Here is a 20,894-nt window from a genome sequence, read left to right on the forward strand (position 1 = left end):
GACCTAATTCTCCCCCAGGTTAGTAATTTTTTTCATAGAAACCTAAATTGATTAATTAATTACAATTAATTGATAAACTAATTGGTTAGTTTTTTATTATTTTTCTATGAATGTGTTGTCATCGGTAATGAATAAATGTGCAAAGTTTCAAATGGTTTCGAGACTGGGAAGTGAGAGAAATAGTGTGCACAAGATTCTATCCAGACAGACAGAGTGAAAACATAATATATGTCACAAAGGCCATACAAAATTCTATAAAATATTTTAATGTAAAAGCATGGACTTTGAAACAAAAAAAAAAACAACACAAAACTCAGTGATATATTTACAAAGCAAATTGACACTAAAAACAAGACAAACTATAGATATGTTTGGCAATAAGTGCTGCCAGACACATAATATTCCAACATATATGTACTTAAAACATTTCTATATGGCAAAAATGGCAGTCGTGAGAAAGTTAAAGAACATTGATCTAGAAATACTACAGTGTAAATGATATTTTTCTATGAATGTGTTGTCATTTGTTTTTGTGGATTGACTTGACAGTTTCAGTTCTTTAAGAAAGGGAGATTATTATACCCTAGCCCAAACCTGCTGCAGAAAGACAGAGTTCAAACCCTGGACATCATGACAACGGTCCAAAGCAAATACCACATGACCAAGCAGTCATTAATAGTTATTGTATTAAATGAACCAAAAGGATCATTTTGTTTTGTGAGTTCAAACTCTTTGACTCTGTAATGACCCTCACTGATTTGACCGGCCATAGTGTATGTCATCAAAGCTGGCAAGGAAGCATTATTTCACATGTGAAATGCTATTCCAGAGTCAAAGAGTTAAGTGTCAGCTGTTTTTCATGAATGTCTTTAGGAGCTTTTTGGTTACAGACATGGACTACAAATAACAGCAGGGTTTCTGTCCAGGGCTTTTGCAAGAGAGGATTTGAGCCTCTCAAGCCTTCACTCGGAGTTTGATGATGACTGATGAAGAGCTTAAGTATCAAAAATTTTTATTTGATGATAGACCAAAAACAAATGAAACTATTCAGATTTGAATGTCAAAACAAATGCACCTATAAGTGTATAATTCATCCTGCTACTTTTTATTTCATTCATTCCAAAGTCCTAGCTCTTGCCAAGATACAAGTAGAGGTAAACATTTTGTTTGAATAACATTTTTTTCCTGCGTTTTAATAAAACACAAGCTAACAACAAAACATTTCACACACACACAAATATTTCCAACTGGATAATATTTTTTAAAACTATAAAAAGCTGTCCATCTTGACAAAAAACAAAAAATTCATTTTCCACTAGATCATCAGTCAACACTTTGGACAGACTGTAGTGTGAACTCTGTAGTTACACTGCCTGACCTTGAACTTCAGACATTCTCACAGCGTCTTTACTGGGCTTGTACACTGGACTGAAATACAAGAATGTAATGTGAGAACATAAACTTCTGAATAATAGACATAACTTTCAAGCATTTTTAAGTCTTGAAATCAAATGTGTGTACTTTAAAAATAAAAATCTTTTGGATTTAAAGTCCTCAGAAATTACTTTATGTATAAGCATTTGATCCCACAACTAGCTAGCAACCTAACACTCTAGGAAGATGGTAGAATAGAGGAGAACAGTTGCCAAAAGATACATGGAGAACTCTTGTAAAGGTCCCAGGACACATCCAGACAAAAGCTAACACCAAAGACAGATCTAGGTGAAGAAAAGAGAACTTAAACAGATGTTGGAGGAGAAACTCTTTGTCTGCAATTGATGAAACAAAGTTTGCAGGTTGCAACTGGGTCTGCATAGCCATGTGATACATTTCCTTGATCTACAGGCTCAAACTCAATGTTTACTAGATTTCCCATACTTTTTATCCATAACGTTCTTATTGAAAGAAGAAATTAAATAAATTCTTGCACCTTTGAGATTTGTACACATACATTTAACTACATTCTTGGGATTAAAAAGATAAGATATACATTAAAACTAATTTTTAGCACCACAGATTTTCTTACAATGGCAGTTAGGACTGCTCATTACCTTCTCTGATTCACTTCTCCCAACATAGCTTCAGCAGCTTCTGGGTCTTTCACCTCTTCCCTCTTCACCCGGGAGGCTGGTGTTGGTTTTTCTTTGCCAGTTCTAGAAATAATTCACAAAATAATTTTGACACTATGGTATATCTAAAATTTCAAATCTTGTGACTAAAAATAAGGGATTTCTCAAATGAATCAAAGGCTGCAAGAGATCCAAAGAGATCCAAAGTACCTAGCTTTTCCAGTCTTCCTTTTCTTGACAACAATGACTACGATAATGATGATGATGATAAGAAGGACAGCTGCACCAACAGCTATTCCAATGTACAGGCCTAAACTAGCATCAGAGGATTCTTCAGCTAAAAGAGGAAAATATGTAGCAAACGTCATGCAATGAAAGTCATGCCACAAAAGTCATGCAAAAAAGGTCATGCCACAAAAGTCATGCAACAAAGGTCATGCCACAAAAGTCATGCAACAAAGGTCATGCCACAAAAGTCATGCCACAAAAGTCATCCAATCAAATTCATGTAAAAAAAATGTCATGCAATAAAAGTCAGGCTATGAATGACTTCACACAAAAGTCATGCAACCAAAGTCATGCAATTAAAGTCATGCAATTAAAGTCAATCAAGCCATGCATTAACTTTAAGGGAAATGTATGTATTGATAACAGGTGAGAACTTAATTTAGAAAGAAATATGTCAGTAATGTTTTGAGTTGTCTGACTTGACACTACACAGTTATAACAAACACCTATTGATAGGGAGAATGAAGTCCATTGATTTATCAGACTACATTACTATTCTTTATATCTGAGATATTTTAAGTCCTTCTGAAGTTTTAGGTGATATAATGTATTTTTTTGTGATAAATGAGCAGGAATTTTCCCATTTCCCATACCAATGTTAAAGAAAGCTAATGAGGCATCATCAATAAATGGACATTTACTATCTCCATAACAAATACTAGTTTAGTTTTGCTGGATTTCAGTTGATAATTTAGCAGTCATGTCTCACCCTGGCCCTTGCCATTAGTCACAACAGATATGTGTCAGTGAAACTACAACTGTTTCTGCAATACTTCACATTTTTTTTAGTGTTTTTTTTTCTTGTTTGAAATAATTATTAAAATGTTAGGAAGTAATTTGATTTTTCTAATTAAAAAATCAGACATTTGGAGTAAGAGGATGAATTATCACAAGATATTTCAAAATATGAATTTTAAGGAAGCTAATAAAAAACTGACAAACATTCTACAATATAAAATAGAAGCATGGAATAAATATATTTCAACATAAAAATTTCATGCTTGAAAATCTTTAGATACAAATTAATTATATACCGGTATTAAAAGCTTATTAAATGCTAACTTTTTAAACACCTTAAAAATAAAATTCACAACAAAATGAAACATTTTATCTTACAACCTGAACACACTTCTGATGGTCTAGGCACCCAGTGAGTAATGTACTTTACATTGTCTTTAAGATCTTGCTTGATGTCTCCATAATCATTTCTGTCTTCTTTCTCAGCTTCATCCAGTCTTTCTCGTACACACCTAACATTAAAAAAACATGAGATATTTTAGAGCATTCTTTTTAAATCTTAATATAACGTCTTGGGGGTAGAATGGGTTACTAACTGGTTTATTATAAAAGCAAACTAGATCTAATTGTTCAATTTAAGTGAAAAGAATGTACCTTCATGTGAGATTATAGATAACAATAAAATGTATTGCTATAAATGCAAGGTAATGAATTTTGTGAATAAATTAATAATCAAATTTAATGTTCATAGATGCTACATCTGATAGAGTTCAGAGGTTAGACTTGATATTTGAGTGGAAAAAAAAACAACATGATATGATCAAGGTCAATCATTATATTTACTTTATAAAGGGACAGAACTCACACGTGCAAACAAAATGGATATCAATAAAAAAACAAGATTACAAAGAGAGTTTGTGTTACACAAACTCAGAGGCGGCCCCCGTCGAAGTCGGATCCCTGTCGGATCTGCATATTCGCAAATAATATTCAAGAGGTGATTTAATTTTGATGTTAAATGTTTTACATGTTTCGGATGTTCCTTCAGAGTTGAAGATAATTACTTCCTAGTCCAAACCTCCCGCAGGACGACGGGGGATGGGAGCGGGCAGGGTTTGAACCATGGACCATCCATAAATCTGAAGACAGTCCAGCGTGAAAACCGCACGACCAGGCAGCCATCCAATGGTCAAAAGTAATAATGTTTCAAAGATTCATTTGCCGTAAATTTAAATTTAAATTAAATAAAAAATATTAGATTAGTTTTAGTATATTAAAACATTACAATATTGATCAAAACGTTTGGAAATGAAAATCTACACTTTTTTTTTACACTTTAAGTTTAGAAATGGAAATTCTACATCTAAATCTAGTCTATTTTAGTCTAAACTAGATCTAGAAATTCTAGATATAGACTCTAAAATAATTTTAATTAGAATATAAATCCAGATCTAGATATACTGTAATAAAAATCTAGATCTAGTTTAAAAAATCTAGATTAGATCTAAATCAAGATATCATTCCTTTTTTAAACGCGAATCACATAACGAGGCTTAATAAACATTACTATACCGAGTTCTTTTTTCATTTCATTTGAAGAATTAATTCCATATAACGTCAGAGGAAAAAAAACACTACGTCACACGGCCTAGCTAGACTAAAAATCGCCTTCATCGTTACGAGCCATTTATCGAGTGTTCATTGACTTTGGTGCACCGAGTGCGTTCTTTAAGCATTTCATTTAAAGAATTCATTCCATATGACGTCAAAGGAAAAAAAAAACACTACGTCACACAGCCTAGCTAGAATAAAAATCGCCTTCATCATTACGAGCCATTTATCGAGTGTTCATAGACATTGGTGCACCGAGTGCGTTCTTTTAGCATTTCTTTTAAAGAATTCATTCCATATGACGTCAAAGGAAAAAAAACACTACGTCACACGGCTTAGTTAGACTAAAATATGTTTTCATTAATACGAGCACTTTTTCGAGGGTTAATAGACATTGGTGCACCGAGTGCGTTCTTTTAACATTACATTTAAATGAGTCCATTCATATGACATCAAAGAAAAAAAATTCCATTACCTCACAATAGGCTAGTACCAGTACCATAAAAAAAATGTCTTTATTAACACAAGATATTTAACGAGGGTTCATAGACATTGGTGCACTGAGTTCTAATAGAATTTATTTAAAAAGGATCAAAGCCGCATTGTTTTTGCATTTTGTCTGTCAGTCGGTCTGTCCGTCATCTTGATATAAAAAAAAAAAAACAACTAAAAGTTATTAAAAATTGATTAACCTTTATTTTACGTTTCAAAACATCGCAATAACTTTTAGGTATGAACACAATTGAAAAGTTTATATAATAGATTGTTCCGGATGTTTGTATAAATAGTAAAAGAAAAAGAGAATTTCAGATAAATGAAATACCGTTAATTAAATTTTTTGGATGGTCTCGTATAAAAATTAGATGTACTACAGCCATGTGGAGAGATTTTCATACCTTACTTTGGTGTTTGGATTCTGTTTTCCTTAAAAATCGTAACATAATATTAACGATAATTAGATTTTTTAATGTTTTAGGTAGAAAGTTAAATGTACTGTAAGAGAGTAATGAGTTAAAATATTTTTCATAAAAATCCGTAAAAACATTATTTCGTAAATGAGAAGATTATTTGTTTATTAATTAGAAGAGGGAGTTCAAACAATTATTTGGCGTTAGTAGATTTTTAAATAAATTCGGGCATTTCTGGCGACGATTTGTAAGAAACAAAATCCGGAACTTTCTTTATGGATTACAAAACTTCAATGTTATGTTTTAGCAAAAAAATTAAATGTCTAAAAAGTAATTTTCAGTAATCAATTCTAGTAAATTACTTTTTTTTAAAGCCCTGAACAACCTATTGTCGATATTTTTTAAATTTGTTTCAAGATGAAAATACGGAACAATTTGATATTGATAACCAAATTATAGTGACTCATTGTCAAATAATATAAGTGTAATATTAGTAAATTATGCGATTTTAAACAATTATTAGGCATAATTCATGTTTTATAAAACAATATCCGGAACATTTTTACACTTAATGAAATATAAGTCAGTATAGAGATTTTGATTTAGCATTAATATGCTATTTACATAAAAAACGGAACAACATATTATTGATAATGTGTTTTTGCAACGTTTAAGCATGGAAATTGAATGTAATATAAATTAGAAGAGCAAACAAACATTTGTTGGGGTTGATTAGTTTTGCACAAAAAAATCCATAACAATCAATTTTTAGATACTTAAAACTATTGAGATGTTACGGGAGGAACATTAAAGTGTAAATCAGATTTTCAATAGCTTTTAGAGTTCTAGTTTTTTTAATCTAATCGTGACGGACAGACCGACCAACAGACAAAACGCACAAAAATAATCTTCTTTTATTCGGATGGGGCACTAAAGAAAAAATAAATAAAATCTGATTTTTTAAAAAAGTTTAAGGAATTGGTTTAGCACCTGGTCATGTAGCGACGCTACGCTACTGCACGAAAATCGCTGCATAAAAAGTCCATTAAAAAAAATGTGCGTGATATTTACATACAAAATGCATTATTAGCCTTTATAAACAAACAGAAATGTTTTCTTTTAATTTTAGCAGCTAGTTGACCAGAAAAAACATCTTTAACTATTATTTATATTTGTTGTAAACATTTCCTGTACATTTTTAAAATATATTTGACTTAGTTATACTGAAAATACACAAAAATTGTCCATCTTTGTTAGCATATTGTAACATTGCCTCCCTTACATTTACGTAATTGTTTTAGAATTGGTGTATTTTTATGAAAAAATAGCTTGCATAATTAATTTTATAAATTAAACGGTTTGCTTTTAGAAAACCAAAAGTAGCCGTTGCACCTAAACTTTTCAAGCCGCATTTAATGATGAAATAATATTTTTCATATCTCTTCTAGTTTTCGAGATCTGAGTGTGACAGACGGACAGACGGACATTTTGCACAAACCTAATAGCGGCTTTTTCCCCTTACGGGGGCCGCTAAAATTCATAATACATAAAACTTTTTTCACATCAGAAATTTTGAAAATTCAGAAACCAAGACAAGAATTGTCTAATGCTAAAATAGAAAGAAAAAGTATGAGAGAGAAAGTACAATAAATAAGGCAACCAACAATTCACGTCTGCAAACATCAACAATAATGGTCACCTTTTAATAAGCTTTTCAAATGTTTGATGACAATTACCAATAATCTCTTTATGCACATTTACATTAAATTACTTTATTGGAGATTTCCATCTTAGGCAGATAGCTAATATGATGGTGTATCAATCATACAAGATAGAGGAAGTGTTGAACAAATGTATTTCACAAAGTATAAGAGAACACTTGGTTGGTACTGAAGAAGCAAAATTCTAAACTCTTCCCTTTATAGCACAAAATATATCAAAATGAAGAGCTATTAGAGATGTGCTCTATGACAATGGCATAACAAAAAATTTATTTAAAAATGAATTGACAACTAGCTACAGAGTTGACACATAGATCAACAGCTGCTATTAAGATAGTTGGCAACTGTGATCTTTCCTAGTTTTTATCTCTAAACAACCTCACTCAATGAATGTGCTTAAAATGTTGGTGTCCAAATAGACAGAAATGTGTAGTTTAGCTTGTAGAAACATTCCATGTTCAACAACTGCTTTAGATAAGTTACCAATTGGAAGGTTTATTTTTACAAGACAAAGGACCTAATTTAATTCCTAAAAACTAATTTTGTACTATTCAAGTATTTGTGGTGAGGTCAATTAGGTAGATTTTTTTTTCAAGTCATTCTCAAACTGATAAATGTTAGAGAAATATGTAATTTTAGTTGATTGTTATAGTTTTACTCTACTATAAACCAGATACTCAGATAACTGTAATTCTGTTGAAGTGATATAGTAACAGGTTTTTACAAACACTGTCAGACTTACTTCAGCATTGTTTCACCACCAATAAAATTTCTATTTTCTTTACATCCTGTTATTTTGATCTCATGCCCAACAGAGAAATTGTAATGATTTAATTCTGCCAGTTTCCCAACTTCTGGGAGTCCACAATTCTCAACTGCAAACAGTCAAAAAAGTTCATTTTGTATTGCTATATTCTAGGGAGGCTGAGACAATAAATAGAATAAATAGGCTATTACTAAGTAATGTCAAGTTTTATTTTTGCTTTTATTTATTTTGCATGTTTCAAATGTCACTTTAGAATTGAGGATTATTGCATCCTAGCAAAAAACTCCCACAGGACAGCGGATGGGAGTGGACAGGGTTCAAACCTGGGACCATTCAGATGACAATCTAGAGTGCATAACACAAGATCAGGCAACAGCTTACTGACCAATAAGAAACCAAAGTTTAAAGAAATGATTAAACATACATTTCCTGTTATTATTTTACAGTGGGTTTAAAATAATGTGAAACTGGATCTAAGTTGGACAACATCATTGTACATCACTGAAAACCAGAATTTTTATAATGGAGGCAGTGGCAGAGCTGAATGTATATTATGATGTTATATTAACCCTTTACTGCTTCAAAATACTTGACAGGGAAAGGGGAAAAGCCAGTTTCAACTGGTAATGCCCTTGGGCTGACACTTACTGTTTTAAGCAAAATGCTTAAATATATATGTACAAATATAGGTATATATATATATATATATATATATATATGTATCTAGCTCCTCCTTCATGGTCTAAAATGAGCACATTTCTCATTTCCTATGGACTCGAAGATGACTGTTAAGTCAAATCCTCGCTTTAAAAAGCCTGCCGCATACGTTGCATGGGTAGATTGTCAGTTGCAGATAGACCTGCTTCTTCTCTCAGCTTTTTGTTGGTTTGGTGCTCTTTCACCCTGGCCACTCTTCTTGCTTCAAATCTCGAGACTACAAGACTCACAGCTTCACACCATGAGGAGCGATCAAGAGCTAGTGCTTCCCAGCTGTGAAAGTTGATATCGCATTCCTTGAAGGAGCTCTTGAGAGTGCTGGCTCCAACGCTTTTCAGCATTATGTTCACCACTATGCTGAAAGATGCCTTTCGCACAGAAAGCATTGGAGTTGGTATACGATATCGCACTGATGCAAGTTTAATCAATGCTCAAAGACTCAAGGCAAGGACCAAGGTATTATATGACTGCATCAGAGACCTGCTATTCATTGATACCTGTGCCCTAATGCCTCAAACGAAGAAGACCTTCAAAAGAGCCTGTCCCTCTTCTCCAACGCCTGCATAAATTTTGGCCTCACTATAAATGTAAAAAAGACAGATGTGCTGCACCAACCTCCTACAAATAAATCTGTCACAGAACCAGACATTTTTATAGATGGCCAAAAGAAGAAGAAGACCTTCAAAAGAGCCTGTCCCTCTTCTCCAACGCCTGCATAAATTTTGGCCTCACTATAAATGTAAAAAAGACAGATGTGCTGCACCAATATCCTACAAATAAATCTGTCACAGAACCAGACATTTTTTTAGATGGCCAAAAGAAGAAGAAGACCTTCAAAAGAGCCTGTCCCTCTTCTCCAACGCCTGCATAAATTTTGGCCTCACTATAAATGTAAAAAAGACAGATGTGCTGCACCAATATCCTATAATTAAATCTGTCACAGAACCAGACATTTTTATAGATGGCCAAAAATTAGCAAACGTCAAAAAGTTTGTCTATCTAGGAAGCACTATATCAGCAAACGCCAACCTAGATGATAAGGTAGACTTCCATATTGTGCATACCACTGCTGGTTTTGGCAGACTTCAAGGACAAGAGGGACAATAAGGGTGGCTTATTTTCTTATTAGAGTTAGTCCCCTTTATTACTTGATTTAAGTCCTTGTTAACTGTTTACAATTGCCACTCTCTCTTGAGTCTTTCAAATGACCAGTGTAGTTTGAACTAAATCTCTATAATGTTTAACTAATACTTGTGTTGTTGTACTATTGTTGTTACTCAAGAGGAGTGTGCCACTGTTGTGGGAAGAGTATTTCCATAATGAGCTAAGTAGACTTTATTTATTTGTTAGTACTAAGTTGGTTTATGTAAATAGTATAGGTCTACTTAGTCTCTTATCCTCTCCTGTATGTTTTTTTTTTAAAGACATCTTTTGTTTAGATACGAGACAGTAGTGTGTCTCATGAATGACGTCATTTCATTGTTAATGCATGTATGACATTATTGTAAGCCATCGTTTTGGTTTTTCAGCATAAGACATTTTGTGCCTCTATGATGGTGGTTCTTTAATTATATTAACCGGAAACTGTCTTGCTACTTTGCTTTGTTTCATTATGTCATTTTCTTTTGTGAACCTTTATTTCCATTTATATTTTCCATGATCTTTTTCTTTTGTTTGTAAATAAACTCCTTTTTTTTGTTGCAACTGAAATCTCAGAATTATTACTTGTCTGTCTCAGTAGTTTTGTACATCTAGAGGCTATAGGTATTAGCCTAGATAATATAATTGGGACCACAAAGTACCACTGGACTAACTTGCCAGTACAGTACAGGTCCTGGTCTTATGACCTATCCTAATACCCATATCCACAAAACTAAAAGTCTACAGTTCTGTAGTTCTCCCATCACTCTTATATGCATCCTGGAGTCCTCAAGCCTTGGACCCTATATTCCTGCCACATCAAAAAGTAAAACTCCTTCCACATATGCTGTCTAAGGAATATCCATAAAATGAGTTGGTCCGACCACATACCAGACACAGAAATTTTAGAGCTGTCCAACATGAACAGTATCAATGCGACAGTGAAAAGGTCCCAACTTCGATGTGTGGGACATGTAGTCCGAATGCCAGACAATCGCCTTCCCAAACGACTTCTGTACTGGGAGTTGTGTGCAGGAAAGCACTCCCAGGGAGGTCAATAGAAGCGCTATAAAGACAAATATATGTAGATTACAGATGAGTCTTTATATCAAAGTTAACTATTGCACAAATCATTTATCTTTAGGCAATATAAGGGCAATTACTATTGTTGAACAAATGAAATTCAATCTGTATTTTTTGTAATTTAATTATTAAATTAATTAATATACATAATTAAAGGATTGCTATACTTTTCAAAGACTCCTTAAGCTTTTTTTTTTGTGTACATGTTGCCATTTAGTTTTGCTTTCATTTTGTGAGACATTCTAAAGTATTACAGACCTTTAAATATAGAAGATTTCACATAACTGAATAAGGTATTAGCCGCCAAAGTTGACATAGCAATCTCTCGGCTTCCACTGATTTTATAATCATACATGCAGTGTTCATTATTTCCACAAACTCCACTCAGTGCACTATTTGAAAGCCCATCCTGGTCAGTTGTAAACAGAATTCCAATTCATATGAATAAAATGAAATGAAATAGTTTAAAATAAAATGTAAGCATCTATTTTATGGGAGAATTAAACAATCATATCTTGTCTTATAACTACATTGTTAAGGTGGAGTGTGTCTGTGTTTCTAATGTTGCCAAGAATAAAACTATGACGAATAATTTATTTCTAACAGCTCCATAGATTCTGATGTAACCACAGGAGGAAGTCTGTCATAGTTCAGGTTATAAATAGTGGAAAGGTGAAAAGAACAAGTGAGAGACGAGAGACAGAAATCAAGTAAAGTCACTCAATGAACTTCTCTGTGTGTTGTGTCTGTTCTATACATAAAGAATGTTGCTGTTATAATTTTTTAAAAAGTCTTTGTAATCAAAACAAATGTCCAATAAGGATCAAGAAAGATGTGTATTTTTTTTAGAGTGAGTTGTATTTTGTTTTGTGTTTCTCCCATACATTTACAATGAAGTTGAAAGCTGTGTATATACAGTTCAGTAAAGTTACATTTATTTTTGTTTCAAAAGAAATTTGATCATGTTTTAGCCCAGATTAACACTTGGAGAGTAATATGCCTACAGTTGGACTAAAACAATATCAACCAACCGGACTATCTGGAAGATCTTTAAATTCAAAGTAGCGACTGCCCTCTTCAAATACTTCAGGATCTTTGGGAAAAGGAAAAAGAGAGTGCTCTTTTTGCACTGCCCCTGAAAAAAATCAATCCAAATAGCAAGTCATAAAAGAGCTAACAAAAGATTTGTTACTCTAAGTCTTGTAAGATTTTTTCTTAAGAGTTCTGACACTAGGCACTTCCTTTTTTTAGTAGACAGGATTATGGTATATGTTCATACATCTCAATGACACTGCAGCTTATGGAGAGCCATAGTCTGCTTTGACACATCCTTTCATTTAGATCTCTGCAGAACTTTTTGTCTTCAAGTCCAAACTTTGAGCTATAACTATAAATGGGTCTTTATATAGTTGGTAATGGGCCTGTCCACCTAAAGTTTGAACCACTAAATCTCCATTATATTTTCAAGCATTAAAATAGTTTTCTGCAGTCTGTATAGTCTAGGTATTACTTACAAATGCCTTTTACTTTACGTATTTAGGTCTTCCCACACCGTCCGGCACATAGGGCAGAAAGCTCTGTCACAGATCAGTCAAAAGTGACTTTTATAGTGTTTTCCCAGATGGAGCCCACTGATTTTGAGTCTTCTAAGAAAGTGCAACACCATGATATATGCGGAAGGCTCTGTTTTCAATGTTCAGCTTCCATGTTATGGCTGACACATTACTGATCTTGTAATTGTCTTAATTTTCCTTATATTTATTTTGCGTTTGAATAATTGATGAGTGCCACAGAATGCCCAGTCACCAGCAGCTATTCTTTCCTTACATTGTGAGGTATTTTATCTTTTCAATGTCTCTACTTTTTCAAATTTGTGATCAGTAACTCTTATAAGTTTGTTCTTCTATCTGTTCATCTCTTTTGTAATTATTCCCCAAGTGTTGATTTGTACATTCCTTAGACTTTTCCATTTGACTCAAGATTCTATACTATCTATCTGTTTCTATAGCCAAGATATGAGGTTATCATGATGCACCTTAATGACCAACCCACAGTAGTATGTAATTAAAAACCATTAGAGCTGTGAACATTTGACAAGGCTTCCCCCTTTGCTGTTATTCAATATATATATATATATATATATATATATATATATATATATATATATATATATATATGGACTTTCTTCATATTCAAGTAAAAGCATGTAAACTTTTTGAACCACTGAAAAGTTGTATGTTGTGCAATTCCTCCCAAAAAAATTAATACACAATCTAGATACAAACTGTTTCAACCAAAAAAAAAAGCTATAACACCACCAACGGTGTCTCTAATTGAGCTAGAACTGAAGAGATCTCTTTTTGACTTAATAAAAAAAAAAATCATTCTCCATAAATCTGTTAAATGTTTCCATACACATTAACAAAACTATAACAAGAAAACTTTCAAATATTTACTAACAATGATTATTTTTATAAGACTTAAAGTAGTACATTATTATGTCAATATAGAAGTCTAACAAAGTGAAAAAATAAAAATATCTCACAAGACTTTGCAAATTCTTCATGGAGCTTAGCTTTGTCTGCATTAGGAGATATAGCTCCACCTTGATATGATATATAATCATTACCAGTATGGTCATCAAAGTTGCCGAGCAATCCTAAACCTTTAGGACTCTGCGGAAAAAGAGCAAGTACAAATATGAAAAATAAATTATACAAAATTATAAATACTAGTCGACCCACAGCGCAGCATACACCACTATTTAGTGACGGGTGAACACTTCCTGAAATACACAGTTGTCCAAATGGGGTGGGCTTGGGCAAACGACTGTGAGTGAATGAAATGAAGGAACGCTGGAGAGACCAACATAAAATTGTCCTTGACTAAAAACAGGTTTTGGAAGATATAGGCATATCTTTTTGAACGTTTGACCTTGTGCTTTATTAAGTGTCATGGCAAAGGTTAATCTAACAGGGAATTGTCTGCGCATAAAGGTAAATGGCAAATTTAAAGCTAATGGAGTCAGGGATATCTGGGGAATAAGGACAGCTTGTAAGGTAGCAGCTGGATAGTTTTATACTCCAGTACGTTGCGGTGGTGAATGCAATCGCTAAATAACAGGGATATGGAGAGACATTGACCCGGATTGTAAACTGCACATAAATTATTTCATTAAATAAGATGAAGAAGATCAATGCACAATACTACAAAGTTTATCCTTTAATTTTTGTATCTTATAAATCTTTTAAACACATACTAGTTATACTTCTGTCTGATATGCAAGGGAGTAAATAAGGAAGAATCTTGACATGATTAGGTATGTTATTTCTTGTACTCTTTTTTCAACCCTACAAAATTTCAGACAGTTTTTTGATGTCACTTCTCTTTGTTTTCACACCTGAATGATTTACTTGAAATAAAATGCTGGTTGTCACCAGCTGATAAAGGCTAATCTTTTTTGTTAAAAAAAACATACATAAAAGTGCACTATAACATAAACACATAATTTCATTTCTGATAACTTACATTTGGAAACCAAGGATCTACCAAGATATTACAAAATTCTGATTAATTAGTCATTTACACCAGTTTCTGACCTTTTTATTGTCAACTTTACAAGGTGGCTTATTATGTCTAGTTTATGTTACCTTCAACTGCGAAGGAAGAGCCACCATGAGATGAAGCAGTCCATTGACACCCAGCACATTCACTCCAATATTATTGTTCAGTAATACAGTGAAGTTATCATGCCTGTTGGTGTGACCAGGAAGTGCATTGTTCACAATTGAATATCCTAAAGAGACACAATGTAATAATGGCTATTTTTGGGTTATTATTTCAAAACCTAAAGAGATACAATGTAATAATGGCTATTTTTGGGTTATTATTTCAAAACCTAATGAGATACAATGTAATAATGGCAATTTTGGGGATATTATTTCAAAACCTAAAGATATACAATGTAATAATGGCAATTTTTTACAAAGCTTATATCAACTCATTCATTGTGTCTGTCTGTTAAAAAGTGTGTACACGCTATTTCCCTCTCATCCATTCTCAGATCAAACGGAAACTTGCCACAATTATTCATTGACATAGAGAAGACATGAATCAATAAAAAAAAGTAGCCAATTAGACAATTAATTACTGGAAATTCATTATTCTGTTTAATAGTAACAAAGGAAACTAATAGATCAGTATTCACAGATAAGACTAAATTTGTTGTTATAAGCCCCCCTTAAATAATTGTTAACGCTATTTCTCTGACCAAATAGATACCTTCAACAATTGTTTATTTTACCTAACAAAATATGAATCAATAAACAATTAGTCAATTAATTATTGGCAATTAATTTGTTTGACATTGAATAACGGAAATAACTTATACATTATTGATAGATATGGTGTTTAAGGAAGGAGTTCTTCCCCTTTAGATAAGCTTTGTTTTTTTTAAATAAGGATTTTTTTTATTTTGCTTGTTTGGATGTCATTTCAAAACCTTAAGTGTAACAACGGCAGTTTGTCTGATATTATGTTAAAAATAAAATAATTTTTTTTAATATAGTATCCTAAGACTGACAATTAGGGGCAAAGTGATAAAGAACTTGGCTTCCAAATTGAGATGTCTTGGAATAAAATCCCCATAAAAACTGGTATTTGGAAAATCAGGATTTTTAGGACATCTCAAATGGGTATATTAAATAAGTTGGGAAGAATAAAGGGCAGTTAGTCATTGTCACTGGCAGCCTGACACCCCGATAACGGTGGGCAACAGAAACAGATGACTTTTACATCATCTGCCAAATAGATTTTAAAAAATGACACAGAGTAGTAACGTGTGATGTGACTTATTGAAACTGTACATAAAAAAAAACAATAACTTTGAAACCTCATTTAGCTCATCTTATTAGAAATATATTGGGATGAGATTTACACATTTTTTAACACAGCAATGAAGGCTAAAACAAAAAAAGATTGGACCACTCTTGAATTAAAGAATTTTTGGGTAAAAATCATGAAAAAAAATCTAGGTCTACAGATGACATTTTGTAATGGAGAGCTTTGAAAGCATTAAAAAACTTACAAAAAGCCAATGACTAATGATAGAGCTATAATTCCTATACAACATTAGAAAAAAGAAAATATTACCTTCAAAATCTTGCCATAAGGTGGACTCATTAAAGAAAAATTTGCGGGTGTTTCCAACTCTGATATCAAGTCCGTGGGGTCTATTAGTTCGTTCTGGTGCTGGATGAATTTCAATACGTTCTCCCCCTCCTTTCTCATTTTCATTTTGTATATATATGGATGTAAGGACCTTGGGCTTCCAAGAATGTATACCAATTTCTGTCAAAAACATTTAACTCATAAACTTAAAAAATATGAGGGTGTAATAGCTATTTGTTTTTTTCTGTAATCATTTTAATTTTAAGATATTTTTTTAGTTGTAAATTAAAATAATTCCAGACTTTTAACTTATGTAAACATTTCTAATCAAAAATACAAAAGTCTATACAGGTAAGTGAAAAGCCAACAGCTGGTTAGAATACAAAGAATAATGGTAAACAAGGATGTTACAAGCACAACACCATCATCTTCTATCTCGTCACAGATACAAGGTTTCCTGTTGAGCTAGATGGACAGTTGCACTGTTTTTGCCCTGCCTGTAACATAACCTTTACTTTTACAAGCCATACACTCAAGCATCTACCATCCTTGTTTTAGTAATAAAATGCGTTTTATAATATATATATATATATATATATATAAAGTGTTTAGTGATTTTACTAATATATAAAGTTCTTGTGAACAATCTACTAGAGATTAATATATGAGAATTGCAGCTTACCTTTGGCGTTTGGTCTAGAAGAAAATCTTCCAAGAATGGTGACAACTTTCTCTAATTCAACCATCTTATAGTCACCGCTCCCTATAAATGTGTAGGTCTGGCCATCAAATGTAGTAATATGTGGGTCACCTCTCAGAAAAGCTGTACAGATACAGAGATATATAAAAATAGTGTTTTGTAGTTCAAGGACAAGTTTGAAAGTATAAGAATATTAAATTTTTCAGTGGTGAGGATTGAGTTTCTTATAGCTAGAGCATGAACACTAAATAAATAATTTTTTACATGTTACTTCAAAATAGAAGATAATTACGAGCTACGCGTTTCATGTGTCAATCTATTTATGCATGTTAATCAATGACTTAAACTCTCCTAAGTCATTAGTTTTCCTGGCTGATTCAGGCAATTCATTCCACTCCATTCTCTAATGGCACCAGGGAAGAAGGAGCACTAGTATGGAATAAGAATTGTACCTTTATCTTTGTGTCTTTCTGAGTATTGCATTAGGTTTTGTTTTTCTATTTGTAAATTATGGTTTAAGTGTTTTATGTATTATAGCTAGTTTACTTTTTATTCTTCTGTCCTGAAGTGTCTCTAAGTGTTTAGTAATTGTACTAATGGTGTTACTCTAATCAAATTTCAATATTCATTTGTTATAAATCTCACTGCTCTATTTTGTATTTGTTCTAGTTTCTTAATGTTATCTTGAGTTGAGGGATCCAAACATAGGATGCATATTCTAATATTGGCCAAACTATGTTGGTTCAATTCAGAACCACTCTTAGCATGAAATGATCATACTAATGATCAAATATAACTTACCAATGCCTGGTGGTTCATACTTTTTGCAATCTGTAGTGGGCCTGAGCTCCATATATTCATAGCATAGTTGGTTAGCATTCCAAAGACAGCAGTAGTAATAGCTCACCACATCATGCTTCCAGTGGGAGAGTGAAGGAACTAGATTGGGCTTTCCATAAGGCACAGCACCCCAGACATGACTACGGTCAGGAGTACTTCCTTGATAGGACAGCTGAGAGTAGATCAAGTTACCGTCATTCCCATAGCAACACTGGTTTCCTGCTCCATCTTTCCTTTAGTAGAATAGTTCATTTCAGAATAGAATTAAGTAATTTTAACAACACAACTGTTCAACAAAAATAGTTCCTTTTTAAGATTTAGTTATAAAAAATATCCAGAACAGAATTTTCAAAATTTATTTTACTTTAATTAATCTTATCTTATATAATACAGACGTTATTACGGCCCACTCCTCATGCATTTAGTCATGAATGTTAACCAAGCTCCCAAGTCACTGATTTTCCTGACTGGCTCAGGCAACCCATTTCATGCTCTAATAGCACTAGAGAAGAAGGAGCATTTGTACAAATCTGTCCTAGCATATGGAATGAGGAATGTGCCTTTATCCTTGTGTCTTTCTGAGTATTTTATTAGATTTTGTTTTTGTATTTGAAGATTATGGTTCAGTGTTTTATGTATAATTGCTACTTTATTTTTGAGTCTTCTCTCATGAAGGCTTTCTAAATTTAGTGATTTTACTAAAGGTGTTACTCTAGTCAAATGTGAATATTCATTAGTCAAAGACATAAGTGCATAAAAAATATTTAAAATATTCTAATAATAATGAGAGATAATCAACTCACGTGGTTACAATGGATCTTACACAATGTTTAGCCTCTGTATGGTAATAACATTTGCTCCCAGTGTACAGATTGCATCCAGGATCTGGTTGAAAACGTCCAAAATCTGCCAGTGCTTGATCAAGATTACATGGACATGGAAGTAAATCCTCTAACCACTCTTTATGATTTGAGTCTCTATCTCGCCACTCTAGACATAATGTGTCTGACCAATCTGAGCCAAGTTCTTCTTCCAGTTGATAGTTAACATACCAGCCCAATGGGAATGGACCATATCTGATAGCACTATAAAGAAATTATTAATCAGAATTTAGCAAATACTCAACTCTAAACAGTTTCTTTAATAGATTTTTTTTATTTTCACCTAACATCATCAGCTAAACCACCTAGGTAGGGCGAGTCAGGTTTTAAGTCAGAAGCAGTTTCATGTGCCATTAATGTGAGAAAAAAAAAATATTAATATACAACTGAGAAATCATTTTAAGTTATGTTTTTAATATATTTTCATAGACCTAAACCTTAGACCCTGATCTGTACGCTATTCTTATATATTGATCAAAGAACAAATGACATTGTAATGGTATCATCTATTTGAGCTAATTACTTTTCAGGTTAGGGTTAGGGTAAGTTGGAAAATATAGCCATATCAGTGGTGACATTTATTGGGGGGGAAATCTCCCACCTTTCGACTCCCCATCCTAGCATAATAAAAATAATTTGAGTTTCCTATTACCTAATTAAGTAATTGCTGAAAAAAAATGTTCTAGCCATCAAGAGCAATCACCCAGACTCAAATGTGAGTATGTCACAGCTCCTTGAGCCTACATTATATGTTTCTTAACAGTGCTCTATACATTAAATTATTATTATTATGTTCTTTCAACATTCACACACAATGGAATGTCACAAGTATTTAAAAAAAAGAAGGCTCGCTTATCATATCATGTCATGTTAGCTTCCTTCAGATGTGGAACAACTATAGTTCATGTCATGGATACGAGATCAAAAGTCTGGACGTTAAAATAATCAAAATTAGTAAAAATCAAAATATATTTTTTATTGTATAAACTGGAGAACCAACTTACACTCTTTCCACAGCATCCACATGCAGTTCAACTGGCAAAGATATTTCAAAAAGGCCTATTTCAAAATCCCTGCAATTAGATTTACATTGGTGATCTGCAACTGTGAGTTCATATCTCCCATCACTATTGTGCACTTCACCAAAATGTTGTAGTTCTTTGTATTCCACCTGTAGGATAGACACATGATCAGATGAGGGATAGACACATGATCAGATGAGGGAGAGACACATGATCAGATGAGGTAGAGACACATGATCAGATGAGGGAGAGACAAGTGATCAGATGAGGGAGACACACATGATTAGATGAGGGATAGACACATGATCAGATGAGGGATAGACACATGATCAGATGAGGGAGAGACACATGATCAGATGAGGGATAGACACATGATCAGATGAGGGATAGACACATGATCAGATGAGGGAGAGACACATGATCAGATGAGGGAGAGACACATGATCAGATGAGGGAGAGACAAGTGATCAGATGAGGGAGACACACATGATTAGATGAGGGATAGACACATGATCAGATGAGGGATAGACACATGATCAGATGAGGGAGACACACATGATTAGATGTGGGATAGACACATGATCACTTGAGGGAGAGACACATGATCACATGAGGGATAGACACATGATCAGAGAAGGAGAAACACATGATCAGATAAGTGAATGCTTGATGACTTGAGAATTAAAAAAAAAAATTGTAAGAACAATAATAGAATAGGCTTCCTCTGTTTGGGAGTCCTCAACTCAAGAAAACATTTTAAAGTAACTAGAATAAAAAATATGCACATTTCTTACTCCATGTGATCTGGATTAGAGCATGAAATGGATTTGCCTGAATGTGCCAGGAAAACAAATGATTTAGTAGACCTTAAGTCTCTAATTAACATTCAAGGCTAGACAAGATCTAGACTAAAACATGGATAAGTGTAGGACATAGATCTAGATCTATATAGAATAATATAGGTCAAAGTATGTGGGAGGAGATAGCCCAAGACTGGACAGCATGGAGACAGACTGTGGGTGCTGGTACAAACCTTGCTGAGAAGAAAAGAAACAAAGCTGCCTTAGTCAAGAGAAAGAAAAAGAAAGTTTCCCTATCGGCTAGTTCTAAAAAAGATGCCTATACATGCACGAACTGTGGTAAAATCTGCTTCTCCGAATTGGCTTGATTAATCACACCAGAGTCTGCTACATCTCAAGATGAAACCTAAACCAGTAATTCATCCATTGCCTTTCTAGACA

General features: G+C 33.2%; 1 protein-coding gene across 1 annotated transcript in view; it reads right to left on the minus strand.

Annotated features, from left to right (window-relative positions):
- Window positions 1-250: 250 nt before the first annotated feature.
- The window catches only part of LOC106067315 (sushi domain-containing protein 2-like), a 39,860-nt gene continuing 19,216 nt past the window's right edge, over window positions 251-20,894 (minus strand). The window contains exons 10-23 of the mRNA XM_056037665.1: window positions 19,636-19,802; window positions 18,554-18,835; window positions 17,712-17,983; window positions 16,893-17,033; window positions 16,193-16,390; window positions 14,692-14,837; window positions 13,587-13,716; window positions 12,073-12,176; window positions 11,300-11,450; window positions 8,078-8,210; window positions 3,477-3,607; window positions 2,280-2,406; window positions 2,052-2,153; window positions 251-1,428 (exon numbers count right to left, since the gene is read on the minus strand). Coding sequence (XP_055893640.1) covers window positions 1,365-1,428; window positions 2,052-2,153; window positions 2,280-2,406; window positions 3,477-3,607; window positions 8,078-8,210; window positions 11,300-11,450; window positions 12,073-12,176; window positions 13,587-13,716; window positions 14,692-14,837; window positions 16,193-16,390; window positions 16,893-17,033; window positions 17,712-17,983; window positions 18,554-18,835; window positions 19,636-19,802 — 2,148 coding nt within the window. The 3' untranslated portion in view covers window positions 251-1,364. The remainder of the gene's footprint in view (window positions 1,429-2,051; window positions 2,154-2,279; window positions 2,407-3,476; window positions 3,608-8,077; window positions 8,211-11,299; window positions 11,451-12,072; window positions 12,177-13,586; window positions 13,717-14,691; window positions 14,838-16,192; window positions 16,391-16,892; window positions 17,034-17,711; window positions 17,984-18,553; window positions 18,836-19,635; window positions 19,803-20,894) is intronic.

The sequence above is a fragment of the Biomphalaria glabrata genome, chromosome 8, assembly GCF_947242115.1.
Source record: "Biomphalaria glabrata chromosome 8, xgBioGlab47.1, whole genome shotgun sequence".
NCBI classification, from domain to species: domain Eukaryota; kingdom Metazoa; phylum Mollusca; class Gastropoda; family Planorbidae; genus Biomphalaria; species Biomphalaria glabrata.